Below are 15,763 nucleotides of genomic sequence, written 5' to 3'. Positions count from 1 at the left end.
GTTCCTGATGGAATTGGTGCCCTTATAAGAAGAGACACCAGAGAGTTCCATCTCTCTCTCTTTCTCCACTATGTGAGAATACAGTGAGAAGTTGGCTCTCTGCAAGCCGGGAAGAGTTCTCATCCGAACCCAATCGTAATGGCACTCTGATCTCAGATTGTGAGAAATAAATTTCTATTGTTTGAGCCACCTAGTCTATGGTACTTTGTTATGGTAGCCCAAAAGAAGACAAGGCATTTAAAAATATATAGCCAGTTTGTGTACTGAAACTGACCGATTCTTAGATTTCTGCTATTCCTTAACTCTTAACCTCTTCTAATTGTGCTACATTTATGGACCAAAGAACACTATAATACCCTTGTAGTTCTTCACCTAATCAAATATTGTAAGAGGAGAATTAATTTATGGAAATTCTGTTGTAATTGATTTCTTAGTACCACAACCATTTACTAACTATAAAATATATTACAATTAAAAACTTGATTTTGAAAAATTAGCAATAAAATTGAGTTTAAATGTATATGTATACATTTGACCCCTTTTGAAAGATTTATTTATAACATTCTTATTTTCAGAATATAAATTATTGAGTTACTATCTCACTGTGCCATTTCTGATATCAGAAATTACCTGCTATAAAACATCTTTGCATTTAAATGATGCCCTAGTTTCTTTTAATCTTTTTAAAAATCTCAGTTAATTTATAATTTGGTTACCTTGACTACTCATTTTTCATTTCTCAATAAAAGAGCATAAAATGTTTTTTTTTACTATATTCAAGTTGGATTTAATATAGTTTTAATGTTTACAGTTTAATGATTATAAAAAGATTTTTTCAACTATAAAAGAGGCAGTCCTCGAACCTATTTTTAAAGAAAATATGAAGTTTATATAGAAAAATTAACCTCCCATTTCAATTTTAGAAAAATTTTATCTTCTTATTAACAAAATAATAATCAAGATGTTCTTTATGCAGTAGTAGGTGTGATACTGCATATAAATACTGTATGAAATGTGTACTCTATTCGAATTTGGAGAGTTGTCAGATATGTCAAGTTGTATCTTAATATTCTTTCAGAGAATGTGAAAGTTGAAGAGACAAGCCCTACAGTGTAGTGATCTTTTCTCTTCCTGCATTCTTTAGTCTACCTAGTACAGTTGTATATTAATAATTTTAAATGACTTTTTCTATGCATTTTTATCAAAGACAAGTGTGAAACCTTCAGTGCTTAGTTCATAGACTCTCAGGAACTGTTTGAATGAATGATGCATGTTTATATCATCTTAGCCACTACATATTAGGAACATCTTTTTCTGGGCATGTGGATCTTAGTGTACAGAATTTGAAATATTTTTATGGTTATTAGAAAAACAGTTTTTTCTTGTGGGCTTAGATTTTTTTGCTCTAGAAAATTACTGTAATGTTATCAGAAATTTTAGGATTTAAACATTTTTCTGTTATAAAAGAACCACAGTAATCATCTGTTTGATCATCCTGAGTCATACACACAGGAAAGTAATCACAATGTTTGGTTATTTCAATTATGTATTCTTATATTGTGCTATTCTTGTGTATAAACACTTTTCTGTACTATTGCTTGTTTACTTAAGAACAAAAAGAGATTGGGGGGTAAAATAGAACTTGGATAACATATTTCCTAAGTATACATTATTTTTACACAAATTATCCTTTCCTTGAATATGTTAGCAAGAGAAGTGTTGTCTTTTAAAAAAACAAAAAACAAAAAAACTATACAAATCTACATGTTTTCCTTGACCTTCCTATGGCTTATTGTGTGTGGTTTGATTTTCTTTTTTGTTACTGGAGTGTTTTCTTCTCAGAATGAAATGAATTTTTTTTTAAAACTACACTACAGAAAGTATCCTCTAATTTAGCATCACATTGTTAACCTTGTGTTCGTTAATTCTCTCTGCTTATAAAAATTTGAAGGACATACATTATGAAGCAGAGTGCATTAGCTGGCATCGTCCTGATATCTGTGTAAGGAAGCACATTATACCATTATTATAATCATAGTTGCTATGCATTTGCTTCTCGGCTATTAACATACACTTAAGTGTATAAATATTAGTTGGCTTTCTCCTTGACTTTGATTCCTAGCAGCTCAGATATTCAAGTACAATTATTATGCTATAAGTTTTGAGATTTAGTTTTCTCTTTTGAAAGTTGTCTTTGGAACTCCATAAGTACTACAGCGTTGTTGGCTTCCAGGCAAGGTGTTTGGCTAACCTTATTCCAAAAACTTAGTAACATATTGATAATGTTTATTCCTCTGTGCTTTAAAGTTTTTGTTAAATTATTTGAAACAATTTGATAATGTTACGTTTAACTGGTAAGTGCTGTACCAAAAACCAGTTCCTCCAGTTAAGATAGAAGCCTTCACTAATTTATGAGACTGTGTTGTACAAGTTTGTGTTCTCAAATCCATACCACTGTTTATACAAAATAGAAACAATATTATATGTTTGTTAAATTCCCAGGCTAACCCAGAGACATGTTCATAACCTAATGTTGCTGACCTCTGATTTTAAATATACTGATTTCAAATTCCAGGACCTGGGAGCAAGACAGTACAGGAGAGAGTAGGAAAAAGAGATGAGCTTACTCTCTTTGCTAGCTACTAAGATATGAACAGCAGGAAGGCTTTGGCTTTCCTAGGGTTGCTTGCAATTTTAAATTTAAAATTTTTAAACTCTATAGAATCATTGGTGGAATTGCAGCCAATGTAATTTAAAGATTTAAGGGAGAAATATTTTTGTCCTGTACTACACTTGTATACAATTGAGTACTTGCTGGTATAGAGGAAGGACAGTGGTCACAATTTATGTTTTTGATCTTTTGCAATTTGGGATTAGGACCTTCCTGTAAATATTCTTTTGTTTCAGGGCAGAGGTGGGGTATAAAGGGAGGTGTATGTGTTTTGTTTTTCCTTTAAAGATCTTCTATTTATTGTTTTGTATGATTTAAATATTTTCTTTTTATTGTAGGTTTATGGTAAATATACCAGTTCTAGAACAAATTAATCAGATTTTACACATCTTGTTTATATTTTTACCCTTTCTGTGGGCACTCGGGACCCTACCCCCACCTGATGCACTTTTCTTATGGGCAATGGAGCAGGTTTTAGAGTTTGGCCTTGGAGGCTCATCTATGTCAACCCACCTACGGTAATTATTTTAAATATTAAAGTGATATGTAATTTATTCTCAAAGAACATTTTTTCTTTTCAAGCAGATCTTTTTTTTTCCCCTCTGCAGGTTGTTAATAATGTTCATCATTTCTACTGGAACAGCTGTAACATCATATTTCATTCCCAGCACTGTTGGTGTGGTTCTTTTCATGACTGGACTTGGATTCTTACTGAGTCTTAACCTAAGTGAGATTGTTTTTGGCTTCAAACACAGTGTGACCGGACACAGATTTGGAACCAAATCTAAGGCTTTACCCAACGGTTTGGAAAAACAGTTTACTTGGAAGGAATACCTTTTCTACAGCATTGTATTAGTCTTGGCTCTCTTAGAAACTGGTTTGTTGCATCACTTTGCTGGTTTCTCACAGAATTCCAAAAACAGTCCCCAGGCTATTGTTGGCTATATTTTGATGATATTATTTATAATACTATGGATACTTAAAGAAATTCAAAGTGTCTATATATTTGGAATTTTCCGGAACCCTATCTATCCAAAGCATGTGCGGACTGTGACTTTATTCCTAGAGAAGCAAACAACGCTCATGAAGATTGGTGTTGTCAGACGGATTTTGATAAATCTAGGTAGGAAGACAAATATTAATAAACTTGTATTTTATCTAGGAAGTGTACAAAAATATTATGGAATTCCTGTATTTGTATAATGTTATACTGCATACAAGTGTTTATTCGTTTATGTTTTGGTTTATTTATTGGTTTTTTTAGCTCATTGCTTAAATGTGCTCATAAAAATACTCATAGGCCAAAATAAAATATGGTAGAAGGGGTTATTTTGCCTTCATTAAATTTGTCTCTTTTCTTGTTTGCCTTAGTGTCACCTTTTGCTATGATAGCATTTCTTTCATTGGACAGTTCCTTACAAGGACTCCACTCTGTGTCTGTCTCCATTGGATTCACAAGAGCTTTTAGAATGGTAATGCTAATATGCACTTAATAGTATTTTACTATTCCCAAATTTAATTATGATTTTGTTTACTCTAACAGTTTACTTAGATTATCAAATTCTGCCTAATAAAGTGGTAAATTTGTGTACTGCAGGTATGGCAGAATACAGAAAATGCTTTATTGGAGACAGTCATTGTATCATCAGTGCACTTGTTGATCTCCAATACAGACATATGGTGGAACCGAAATCTGGATACAGGAATCAGACTCTTACTGGTAAATATATTTTTAACAGCTTTAATGAGATGTATTTCATATACCATAAAATCATTCACTTAAAGTGTAAAGTTCTGCGATGTATATTCAGAACTTTGCAGCCATCACCACAATCTAATTTTAGAATATTTACAACATCCCCAAAAGAAACCTCATACACATTAATAGTCATTTCCATTCTGCTCTCCATCTCATCTACTCCTTACTCCAGCCGCAGCAACCATTAATCTACTTTCTGTCTCTAAGGATTTGCCAATTCTGGACATTTCACACGAATATGATTATACAGTATGTTGTCTTTTGCATCTGGCTTCTTTCTCTTAATGTTTTCAAGATTCATCCATGTTGTAGCATGTATCAGTATTTTATTCTTTTTTATTGCTGAAAAATATTCCATTGTATGGATATATCACATTTAGTTGATTCATTCATTAAATGATAGATACTTAGGTTGCCGCCACTTTTTGACTATTATGAATAATGCTGCTATGAACATTCAAGTACAAGTTTTTATATGGACATGTGAATTCGTTTCTGTCAGGTATGTTTACCTAGGACTGGAATTTCAGTTACACACGAACTTTATGTCTTAACACTTCAAGGTATTGCCAAACATTTTTCCAAAATGATTGCACCATTTTACATTCTCACCAGCAGTGTATGAGGATTCTAATTTCTCTACATTCTCACCAACAGTTGTTATCTGACTTTTTCATTATAGCATTGTCATGGGTCTTTTCATGATTTTGATACTGCATTTCTCTGAATACTAATGATTCATCTTTACATATGTTTCTTGGCCCTGTGTGTATGTTTTTGGGGAAATGTCTGTTCAACTTCTTTGCCCATTTTTACCTGGGCTACTTGACTTCTTACTGTTAAGTTTAAGAGTTCTTTATATATTCTGGATACAAGTTCCTTGACAGATATATGACAAGCAAAAGTTTTCTCCCATTCTGTAGGTTGTCTTTAGCTTTCTTGATAATGTCCCTTGAAGCAAAAAAGTTTTAATTTTGATGAAATTCAATCTATTTTTTTCTTTTGTTGCTTGTATTTTTGGTGTCATATCTAATAAACACTGCCTATTCAAGATCGTAAAGATTTGCTATGTTTTCTTCTAAGAGTTTTATAGTTTTAGCTCTTACATTTGGGTCTATGATCTACTCGGAGTTAATTTTTGTATATGTTATGAGGTAGGATTCCAAATCCATTCTTTTGTATATGAATGTACAATGGTTTCAGCATAATTTATTGAAAAAGCTATTCTTCCCTCAATGACTTTTCTTGGCACCCTGCCAGAAATCAAACAAATGTAAGGGTTTATTTCTGGGCTCTTATTCTTTTTTCCATTCATCTATATGTCTGTCCTTATGCCAGTACTACACTGTCTTGATTACAGTAGCTTTGTAGTAGGTTTTAAAATTGGAAAGTGTGAATGTTATGACTTTGTTTTTCTTTTTCAAGATTGTTTAGACTATTCTGGTACCTTTGTGTTACCATAGAAATATTGGTTTTGGCTTTTCAAGTTTTTCAAAAAGGCATCTGAGACTTTGATAGAGATTGCCTTAGATCTGTAGATAAAATTTGGGGAATATTGCTGAAACCGAGTAGGACCCTGTGGGGCTCCTGGGCACAAAAACCTTTCTGTGTCCCCTTCCCTGAGTTCCAAAGGGCAGGTTCAAACAGTTGCTAATCGGGGAAGGGAGAGGATGGAGAGACAAATGAGGAGCAGTCAAGAAGCAATAGTGCAGCCTTAGGAGCAGGGTCCTGGTTCCCGCTCAAGGGATACACATAACAATATCTTTGAGCTCTTCTGCAGAACTAAAACCCCCACCAAATGGAAGGTGTTAACTACTTGATGAAGCACTCTTCATTCCAGAGAAGGTCACAGTTTGCCCATCATCACCTGATGCCATATAATCTTTGGATTGAAGGAATGCAGCAAGGCACCCTGATCCTTACCAGCAACACTGCTCCCCTTGACTATAAAACTCCTCACCCCACCTCCACCACCGCCACCCCCGGGTTTGGGACACACAGTTTTGAACACACTAACCCGTTGTGGCCCCCTTTGCCTGGCAAAGCAATAAAACTATTCTACTTCACCCAAAACTCTTGTCTCCGAGGTTCAATTCAGTGTCGGGATACAGAGGCTAGATTTGGCTTCGTTGCTGTCTTAGAAATATTAATTCTTCCCATTCATCTACATGACATGTCTTCATGTTTATTTATATCTTCTTTATGTCAACATTGTTTTGTAGTTTTCAGTGTACAAGTCTTACAGTTTTATTAAATATTATTCCTAAGTATTTTATTCTTTTTGATGATATTATAAGTAGATTGTTTTCTTAATTTTTTGGGTTGTTTATTGCTCAAGTATAAACTGCAGTTGATTAGTTAATGTTAATCTTATATCCTGAAACCTCACTGAAATGCTTTATTGTTTCTAATAGATTTTTAGTGGATTTCTTAGGATATTCTGTATATGAGATCATGTCATCTGCAAATTAGATATAGTTTTACTTCTTCCTTTCCATTCCTTTCCAATCTGGATGTCTTTCATTTCTTTTTCTTACCTAATTGCCCTGGCTAGAACCTCCAGTATAATGTTGAATAGAAGAGGTAAGAGTGGACATCTTAATGAGGAAAGCATTCAGTCTTTCTCCATTAAGTTGATGTCTGTCTTTTACCATTCCTGCTTCTATTCCTAGTTAAACTTTTTTATCCTGGAGGGTGTTGGATTTTGCCTCTTCTATATCTATTGAAATAGTCATGTGGTTTTGGTTTTTTAATCTACTAACATGGTGTAATATATTGATTTTCAGTTGTTAAACCAATCTTGCATTCCTGTAATAAATCTCACTCAGTCTTGGTGTATAGTCTTGTCTTTATGTTGCAGGATTCAGTTGGCTAGTGTTTTGTTGAGAATTTTTGTCTGATGTATATATTTGTGGCTTTCTTTTCGTATCTTTCGTTTAGATATCAGAATAGCAGTGACCTCATAGAATGAGGTGGGAATTTCATATCAATAATCTTGAATGTAGTATTCAGTATGTATGTTAAAATATTCTGTACTATGTAGTATTTTGTAGTATGGAAGCCATCTGGGCCTCAGCTTTTCTCTTTGGGTAGCTTTTAAATTGTTAATTCAGTTTCTCTACTTGTTATAGGTATATTCAGATTTTCTATTTCTTCTTGAGTTGGTTTCAGTAATTTATGTCTTTTTCTAGGAGGTTGTCAGTTTCATCTAAGTGATCTACTTTATTGGCATATCGTTGTTCATAATATTCTCTTATAATTCTTTTTATTTTGTTCTGTAAGATTGCTGGCAATGTTATCTCTTTCCTTCCTGATTTTAGTAATTTGAGTCTTCTATGTATTTTTCTTGGTCAGTCTGGCTAAAGGTTTGTCAGTTTTGCTGATCTCAAAAAAACAGCTTTTGGTTTCATTGATTTTTCTCTATTATTTTTCTATTCTCTGTTTTATTAATTTCCACTCCAATCTTTATTATTTCCTTACCTCTGCTTACTTGAGATTTAGTTGTTCTTTGTTTTCTAGTTTCCTAAGGTGGAAGATTAGGTTATTGGTTTAAGATCTTTCTGCTCTTTCATTTGTAGCTATAAATTTCCCTCTGAGGACTGGGTTTGCTGTATCACAAGTTTTGGTGTGTGTTTCATTCATCTGAAAATGTTTTCTTGTTTATCTTGTGATTTCTTCTTTGACCTGTTGGTTATTTAGGAATTTGTCTTTTAATTTCCAGATTTCTTTCTATTGTTGATTTAATTCAGTTTTGATTGAAGAACATACTTTTCATGATTCATATGAATACACTTAGTATGATTTCAGTCTATTGAGGTTTGTCTTATGGCATGATGTCTGTTTTTTAATCTGTAAAATATTCTCTAAAATAAGGATAAATTAAGGATAGTTGCTTAACTGTTTACTACTGCTAGTTCTCATGACTTAACAAGCATGTAATGCAAAGCTTAATCAACCTTAAGATAGACATACCACTGTGTTCTCTTTAGTACTACTTTTTTTTTAAGAGAGGTGAAACTTAAAAATGTAGTCTCATTTATTAACTGTGAGATTGGAGAAAATTATAACAAAGGATCTCATGTAAGGGCTATTTCCTCAAAAATATTGGAGCAGTAATAAAATTATACTGTTTTTCTTATATGATCTTGAAAATTTATGAAAGGTATTTAAGAATAAAAACTTCATTTTTATGTCTCTGCAGGTTGGTATCATGCGTGATCGTCTGATTCAATTCATCTCTAAATTGCAGTTTGCTGTGACCATACTCTTGGCGTCATGGACAGAGAAAAAACGTAGAAAATCAACCACCACTTTATGTGTACTCAACATTGTCTTCTCTCCATTTGTGTTGGTCTTCATAGTTTTTTCTGCACTACTCTCTTCTCCCTTACTCCCCCTCTTCACCCTTCCTTTGTTCTTGGTGGGGTTTCCTCGACCTATTCAGAGTTGGCCAGGAGTTGTGGGTACCACAGCCTGTGTGTGTGCAGATACAGTGTACTACTACCAGATGGTCCCGAGTTTGAACACTGCCCTGCAGTCTGCAATGGCAGCTGGAAGTTTAGGTAAGTAAATGGGTTGTGCTTAAGAAATCCTCACAAATGCATATAAAGTACAAAAAAATGAACAGACAGAAAAACAGTCTTTTGATCTAGCTGTTATACAGATTCTAATACTTTGATGTGCAGGCAGAAAGACTAAATATGAAGAAGTATATCTCCTACTCCTTATTTTGAGGGAAATAAAGTTATAAAATAAAAATATGAAGTGAAAATTTCATTTAGGTGATTTGACAATTTTTAAAAAACATTTTCTTGACTAAAATCAAGTTATAGTCCCCCTATGAAACATGAAACACCTTATCCCAAAATTTTCATGAATTTTAATGAGTTCATGTCAAGTAGATATAACAGCTTAGGCCCATAAAGAGTGAAAACTAGCATTATATAAATATCAGATTGAAGAGCTTAAAGGAGTCTGCTTGTATCTTATTAGTTAATGTCTAGCAACTTGTCTGACAAGGTTAGAGGGTAAGGGAACATAAAAGCTTTGGTCAGTGATTGGTAACCTCCCAAAATGAAGTGCTATACGAATATTAGCAAGATTTTTGATGAGAATGAGCTAATATTATAATTATAATTTTGTGATAATTTTATAATTTCATCATACACTAACTGTAAATTCAGCTATATTGTACTTCTCAAGGTTGGTTTTAGATAAAGTACAAGCTGATGACAATAGTGTGTTGTCTCCTGCGGTATGCTTTAGCCCCTGAACTTGTTTTAGGTATGTCCAGTGACTTCCTAGCAGACTGACTCCCCTGGCAGAGAGTAGCAATTTAAAATTAGAATTTTAATGAAATGTTTATTTGGGTTGAACTTTTCTAATTATCTATTATGTGAGATAATTTAGGAAAAATTTTATTTTTCTGATATAAATTTTTTATGAATAAGCATTTTCCTTATAGGAAATATTCTACACTTTTAATACTTTCATACACTTCCAATTAATTTTTATTATATAGTGCAATGCCACTTTTTAAAATGCCTGTAACGTTAAACTCACATCTGAAATAATAAATACCTTAGTAATAAGGTAGAAATTATACGTTATTATCAAATCAATTATATTCAACCAGTAAGTGTGTTGTAAAGTATTTCCTGGGAGAAAAACAGAAAACAGTGAGGTAACATTTCACACACATCTGATTGACAAAAATATAAAAAAAGTCTGACATTAACAAGTATTGGCTAGGGAGTGGAGAACAGGAACTCTCAAACCCTGTTGAAAGGGAATGTGTAAATTCATACAGCTACCTTGAAGAGTAAACTTAATAGTCTGTAGTAAAGATGTACATATCCCATGGCCTAGGAATTCCAGTTTTAAATTCCATGATCCAGTGATTGCAATTCTAGAGAAACTCTTGGACGTGTGTCTTGAGGGTCCCCAAGACCATTCCCAAATTTGATGATTTTCTAGGGGGACACATAGGACAGCATATAGTTGTGCTCATAGCTAAGATTTAGTATAGTAAAAGGATGCAGAACAAATACAGCAAAGGAAAAGTCACATGGGGTGAGAGACTGGGTGAAAGCTTCCAGGCATCCTTTCCCAGTGGAGTTACACAGAACGTGCTTAATTCCCCAGCGCCTTGTTGTGACAGTATGTGTGATATGTTGACTACTGGGGAAGCTTATTTGAGACTCAATGCCTAAGGCTTATATTGAGGGCTGGTCATGTAGGCACCCGCTGCCTACGAAATACCAAAATTTCAGGCTCCCAAAAGGAAAGCAAGTGCTCAGTATAAACTGTATTCTTTGCACAGACAGTTTAGGCACAATGCGAGACTGTTTATCAGGTAGGGTGGTGAGAGCTCTTTTGAAATACAAGTTCCCAGTTTCCAGCCAAGGGCCAACTTTGTAAGCAGGCCTTTCAACAGACAGCAGTTATTTCTGCTATGTTAACTCTTTCTACGTAATACATTGTACAAGCAGACTTGTACAAAGATAATTTATACAGCATTATTTATAATAGTGAAAAATTGGAAAACATCTGAAATGTTATCAGGGAAATGAATATTTAAATTCAGCTATATTTGTACAATGAATTCTCAGTATAGTTACAGTGAAGGAGCTTTGTAGTCGATATATAATGTCTCAGAGACAATGTTGAGAGAAAAACTAAGTTTTAAGAGTATTTGTACAGTGTGGTAGATAGCATTTTATGTAAATTTTTAACACCACAAATTTATAGGCATGTATATAAAAATGTCCAAAATGTTTTAAATCATTAATGTGAAGTTGGCTTTTATATATTTAATATATTTTCCTAATATATTTAATATGTATTTAGGGTTTTACATAACAGGTTCTAATTTGTTGTTTTTCTGGAAAATATATTCTTAATTCTTATAAATTATCACCTATAGATTTTCCCTTCCAACTGTTCCTGTAAAGAGCTTAATTTAATGCCTCCTGATATGCAATGGATAGTTGTTTGTATTCTTGACCTAAAAAGAGGGTAGAAAGAATTATTAATTAGTTCCAAGTGTGTTATTAATTTTAAAGATTCACGTGGCAAAATAAAACAAGCTTTAACAATTACTTACTTTTTTTTTCTAATTTGTTTTAGGTCTCCTCTTACCTGGGTCTCATTACTTGGGCCGTTTTCAAGATCGTTTAATATGGATAATGATTCTAGAATGTGGCTATACTTATTGCTGTATTAACATTAAGGTCAATGTGCATTTGAAACCTCTCTAGTACATGTGTAAAAATTTTGTTATGCACACATCAAAGAATTAACAGCTCACTTTGGAAGAGTATTTTTTTACTTGTGAAAACACTTAGGATTGTTAAAGTGTATTTCAGTATGCACATATTGATAGACAGACTAGTGTTGACTGTATGATAGAGCATAGTAACAAAATACACTTGCCCCTTTTTTATCCAGTCTTATTCTTTTTATCCCTATCTAGTTGAGCATCTCAAAAAGGTGACTCAGTAATATTTTCTTCACTCCTATATCATACAAGCATTCTCAACTTAATATAAAAAACTTCTTTTGACCCCACTGCCCTTACCTGCTAATACTGTTTTTCTCCTTTCAGAGCAAAATGCCTTATTAGAGTCACTTATAAACATGTCTCCAATTTCATTTCTTCCATTTTTCTCTTCAACTTACTCTAGGTTTTTGACCCTATTACCTATTACTCTAGTAAAAACTGCTGTTGTCAAGGTCTCCAGTGGCTGTGGCATTGCTAAATCCAAGGATTGATTCTCAGACCCGTTCTTGACCTGTCAGCAGAATTTGACAGAGTTCATCTCTTCACTTGTTTCACGGATTAATCCTTGACAGTCTCCTTTGATGGTTCCTTCTCTTTCCTTGACCTGTTAATATCAGACTGCCCCAGTCCTTGCTGACAACTCCATCCTCTAGTGGCTCAGATCAAAAACATTTGGGCTTTAGTCCAGTGATATTTGACTCCTTGTTTACTTCTATACTGCATATCCAATCCAACAAGAAATCCTGTTGGCTCTGCCTTTAAGTCATATCCTGTATCCCACCACTTCTTACCACCCTACTTTCAGTCACCTTCATTTCTTTCCTGGATAGCTGCAATCACTTCCTAATTGGTCTCTCCGCTTCTGCCTCTGGCCCCCTACAGCCTATTATCAACCAGAATGATCTTTAAAATCTAAGTCAGATCATGTCACTTCCCTACTCAAAATCCGACAGTGAATATCTTCTTTTGTTCAGAGTAAAAGCCAAGGCCCTAAAGGGTCAGGCTCCCTATTTGGTCTCATCTGCTCCTTTAACCATCTCACCCTACTCCAGCATACTGGCTGTTCCCTCTGCCTGGAGCACTCTTCCTCAGACAGCCACACAGCTAACTCCATCACCACCTTTAGGGCTTTGCTCAAATGTCACCTTCCCAATGAGGTCTACTGTGGGCATCCTATTTAAAATTGAATACCCACTCCCATTCCTGCCTGCATTTCCAATCCTCCTTGCTTGCTTTACTTTTTCTCTATTTTCATAACACTTATACCTTCTAGCAAACTATGTAATTTGCTTATTAATTTTATTGTTGATTACCTGTGTTCCTCCACTCTCTAATATAAATGTTGCAAGAGCAAGGATCTCTGTTTTTATTTGGAGAATATATCCTGAGCCCCTGGAACAGGGCCTGGCACATAGTAGGCCCTTAATAAATATTTGTTGAATGAGTAGTGAATGAATGAATTTTTTTGTCTTAATGCGGATTGGATAAAATTGCTGGTGACTAAAAAGCTGTTCCTTTAGTCCAGTGGTTCTCAAAATGCAGTTCTCCAGATTAGTAATTTTAACATGTCCTGGGAACTTTTTAGAAATGGAAATTCTTAGGCCTCACCCCAGACCTACTGAATCAGAAACTCTGGGGGGGGGGGGTGCCCAGCAGTCTGTGTTTTAACAAGTCTTCCAGTGATTCTGACTCACCTAAAGTTTGAGAACTACTGCTCTAGTCTAACATCTACAAGTAGGAGAAGGCAAAAAATCATGTAGAATATGGAGGACATTTTCATTGCTTAATTTAGTTCTATTTTTTTAATGGTACAGTTTTATAATACCTAATAATGTGGGTCCTTTTATTGATCTTTTATGCTCCATGAAATATATGATATATAGATATACTTTTTGGTGGCAGTCTTTCTTTCTTTCCTTTTCATTTTTCCGGACACAAGCTTGCTTAGATATACCATCTACTAACATTTATATAACACTTTAAATTTGACAAGACACTTTCATTACTTGCTTTTCTCTTCACAACCCTATGTGCCAGGGTTATTTTTCTTTGAAAGAGAAGCAAAAGGAATCTCAGGGGGTAAGTGACCTACTCAAGATTGTGTACTAGCATCTGGCAGAGCCATGATTTAAAAGCAGGTTCTGATATCACATTCCGTGTTCTTTCCCTGGATCATAATACAACCTAACAGCATTGCCTTTTATTAAAATCACTGGTAGTTTTGTAAAGATGTATAAATAAATAAGCAATAATTAATAATAATAGTAAACAGTGACCTGAGGTATCCTCTTCAAGTGATTCCTTCTAGCGAAGTAATCAAAATGGGTTTAAAATTCATATAAGGACATATTCATAGTATTCATTCTTTCAGCATATATTTGTTGCATCCCTCATTGTGTGCCAACTACTAGTTTAGGCACTGAGGATACAGTAGTAACCAAAAGAGAGCTGCTCTGTGGAGTTTATATTGTAGTTGGAGGAGATAGATAATAATCAAATACATAAATCTGTATTATTATTACGTTATTATAATTTTTTTAACTGGAACAAAGGAATAGTTAGATAAATTATGGCATATCCATATAGTAGAATACTGCTCTCATATAAAGTAGGCTGGAAAGGATACAAAGCTAATGTGCATATTGTGTAGTTCCAATTTTGCTCCCCCCTCAAATTTGTACAATTTTTAAAAGTTTTTAACAAGTGTGATTCAACCTTGATGTACAGTCTTAAAATTATGGTCATACTCATTAAAATTGTTTTGCTAATTTCCAGTGGAATTTCTAAAATTTCTTTAAAAATATAGCATTATTTTTCATATCTGTATCCAACATCAAATATATTGTGTCATTAAGTTTGAATTAAGGTGTAGCTCTTGGGTTAAAGACTTTTTTTGCATTTTACATATTTTTATTTTGAGAATCCAATCCATGAGTATTTACAAAACTAGTTACTTTTCTCTGTGTAATAAGTGATCATAAACTCAAGTATTTTCTTATTTCCTCTTTAGGGGTTAGAATTGCAAGAGACATCCTGTCATACTGCTGAAGCTCGAAGAGTTGACGAAGTTTTTGAAGGTGCCTTTGAACGAGAAGAATATGCAAGAGTATGTTCCATTAATGAACACTTTGGAAATGTCTTGACACCCTGTACTGTTTTGCCTGTGAAACTCTATTCTGATGCCAGGAATGTCCTGTCTGGCATAATTGATTCCCATGACAACTTAAAAGAATTTAAAGGTGACCTTGTTAAAGTACTTGTGTGGATACTTCTTCAGTACTGTTCCAGAAGGTCCAACATGCAGGAAAATGTTCACAAAACTGAAAATAAAGGGAAAGCATCTCTAATAATCCTTCCTCCTTTGAATACTTCACCACAAACCGAATCCCCAGAAGACACAGATAGTTTAAATTCAGAAAATTTGGATGACTGGTCTGATGATGTTTTTGGTGAAGAGCCAACTATCAAAAAAGGAAAAGAAGAAAAAGATCAGTTGAAAGTTTTGCCAGGTATAAATTTGCCTATTCCAGGATCAGTGGAATCACAGAGGGTTGGTAAACATTCTACAGGCACAGTTACTGAAAATAGTCTTTACCAAGCAGTTGCATTGGGATACCCTGCTACTGACAAAGGGAAACAAGAAGCCATGGCATACATCCCTCTCATGGAGTTCAGTTGTTCTCATTCTCACTTGTTAAGCTTACCTGAAGAGTGGATATCTAATTGTTTGCCTAATTCCAAAGTGAAGGAGATGAGCTCATTATTTCCAGAAGACTGGTACCACTTTGTTTTAAGGCAGTTGGAATGTTTTCATTCAGAAGAAAATGCCTCAAATGTAGTGGAAGAAATTGCAAAGGACAAAGTTTTAAAAGACTTTTATGTTCATGCAGTAATGACTTGTTATTTTAGTTTGTTTGGAGTAGACAATATGATTCCTAGTCCTGGTCATATATTGAGAGTCTACAGTGGTGTTTTCCCTTGGTCTCTTGCCTTGGATTGGCTCACAGAAAAGCCAGAACTGTTCCAACTAGCCCTAAAAGCTTTCAGGTAA

The 15,763-nt window shown here is 34.1% G+C and overlaps 1 protein-coding gene across 6 annotated transcripts in view; it reads left to right on the top strand.

The window, feature by feature from the left end:
* The window catches only part of PCNX4 (pecanex 4), a 42,570-nt gene that overhangs the window by 13,195 nt on the left and 13,612 nt on the right, over positions 1–15,763 (top strand). For 3 of the 6 annotated variants that reach the window (XM_067734365.1, XM_067734392.1, XM_067734382.1), the window contains 7 exons: positions 3,010–3,189; positions 3,280–3,794; positions 4,043–4,143; positions 4,269–4,391; positions 8,632–8,992; positions 11,559–11,662; positions 14,723–15,759. In XM_067734365.1, coding sequence (XP_067590466.1) covers positions 3,010–3,189; positions 3,280–3,794; positions 4,043–4,143; positions 4,269–4,391; positions 8,632–8,992; positions 11,559–11,662; positions 14,723–15,759 — 2,421 coding nt within the window. The remainder of the gene's footprint in view (positions 1–3,009; positions 3,190–3,279; positions 3,795–4,042; positions 4,144–4,268; positions 4,392–8,631; positions 8,993–11,558; positions 11,663–14,722; positions 15,760–15,763) is intronic. The other 3 variants (XM_067734403.1, XM_067734413.1, XM_067734374.1) reach the window with 2 other exon arrangements.

This window comes from Pseudorca crassidens, chromosome 1 (genome assembly GCF_039906515.1).
Source record: "Pseudorca crassidens isolate mPseCra1 chromosome 1, mPseCra1.hap1, whole genome shotgun sequence".
Taxonomy (NCBI): domain Eukaryota; kingdom Metazoa; phylum Chordata; class Mammalia; order Artiodactyla; family Delphinidae; genus Pseudorca; species Pseudorca crassidens.
The sequence above is the reverse complement of the archived record's forward strand: the minus strand, read 5'-3'. Positions and strand labels throughout refer to the sequence as shown.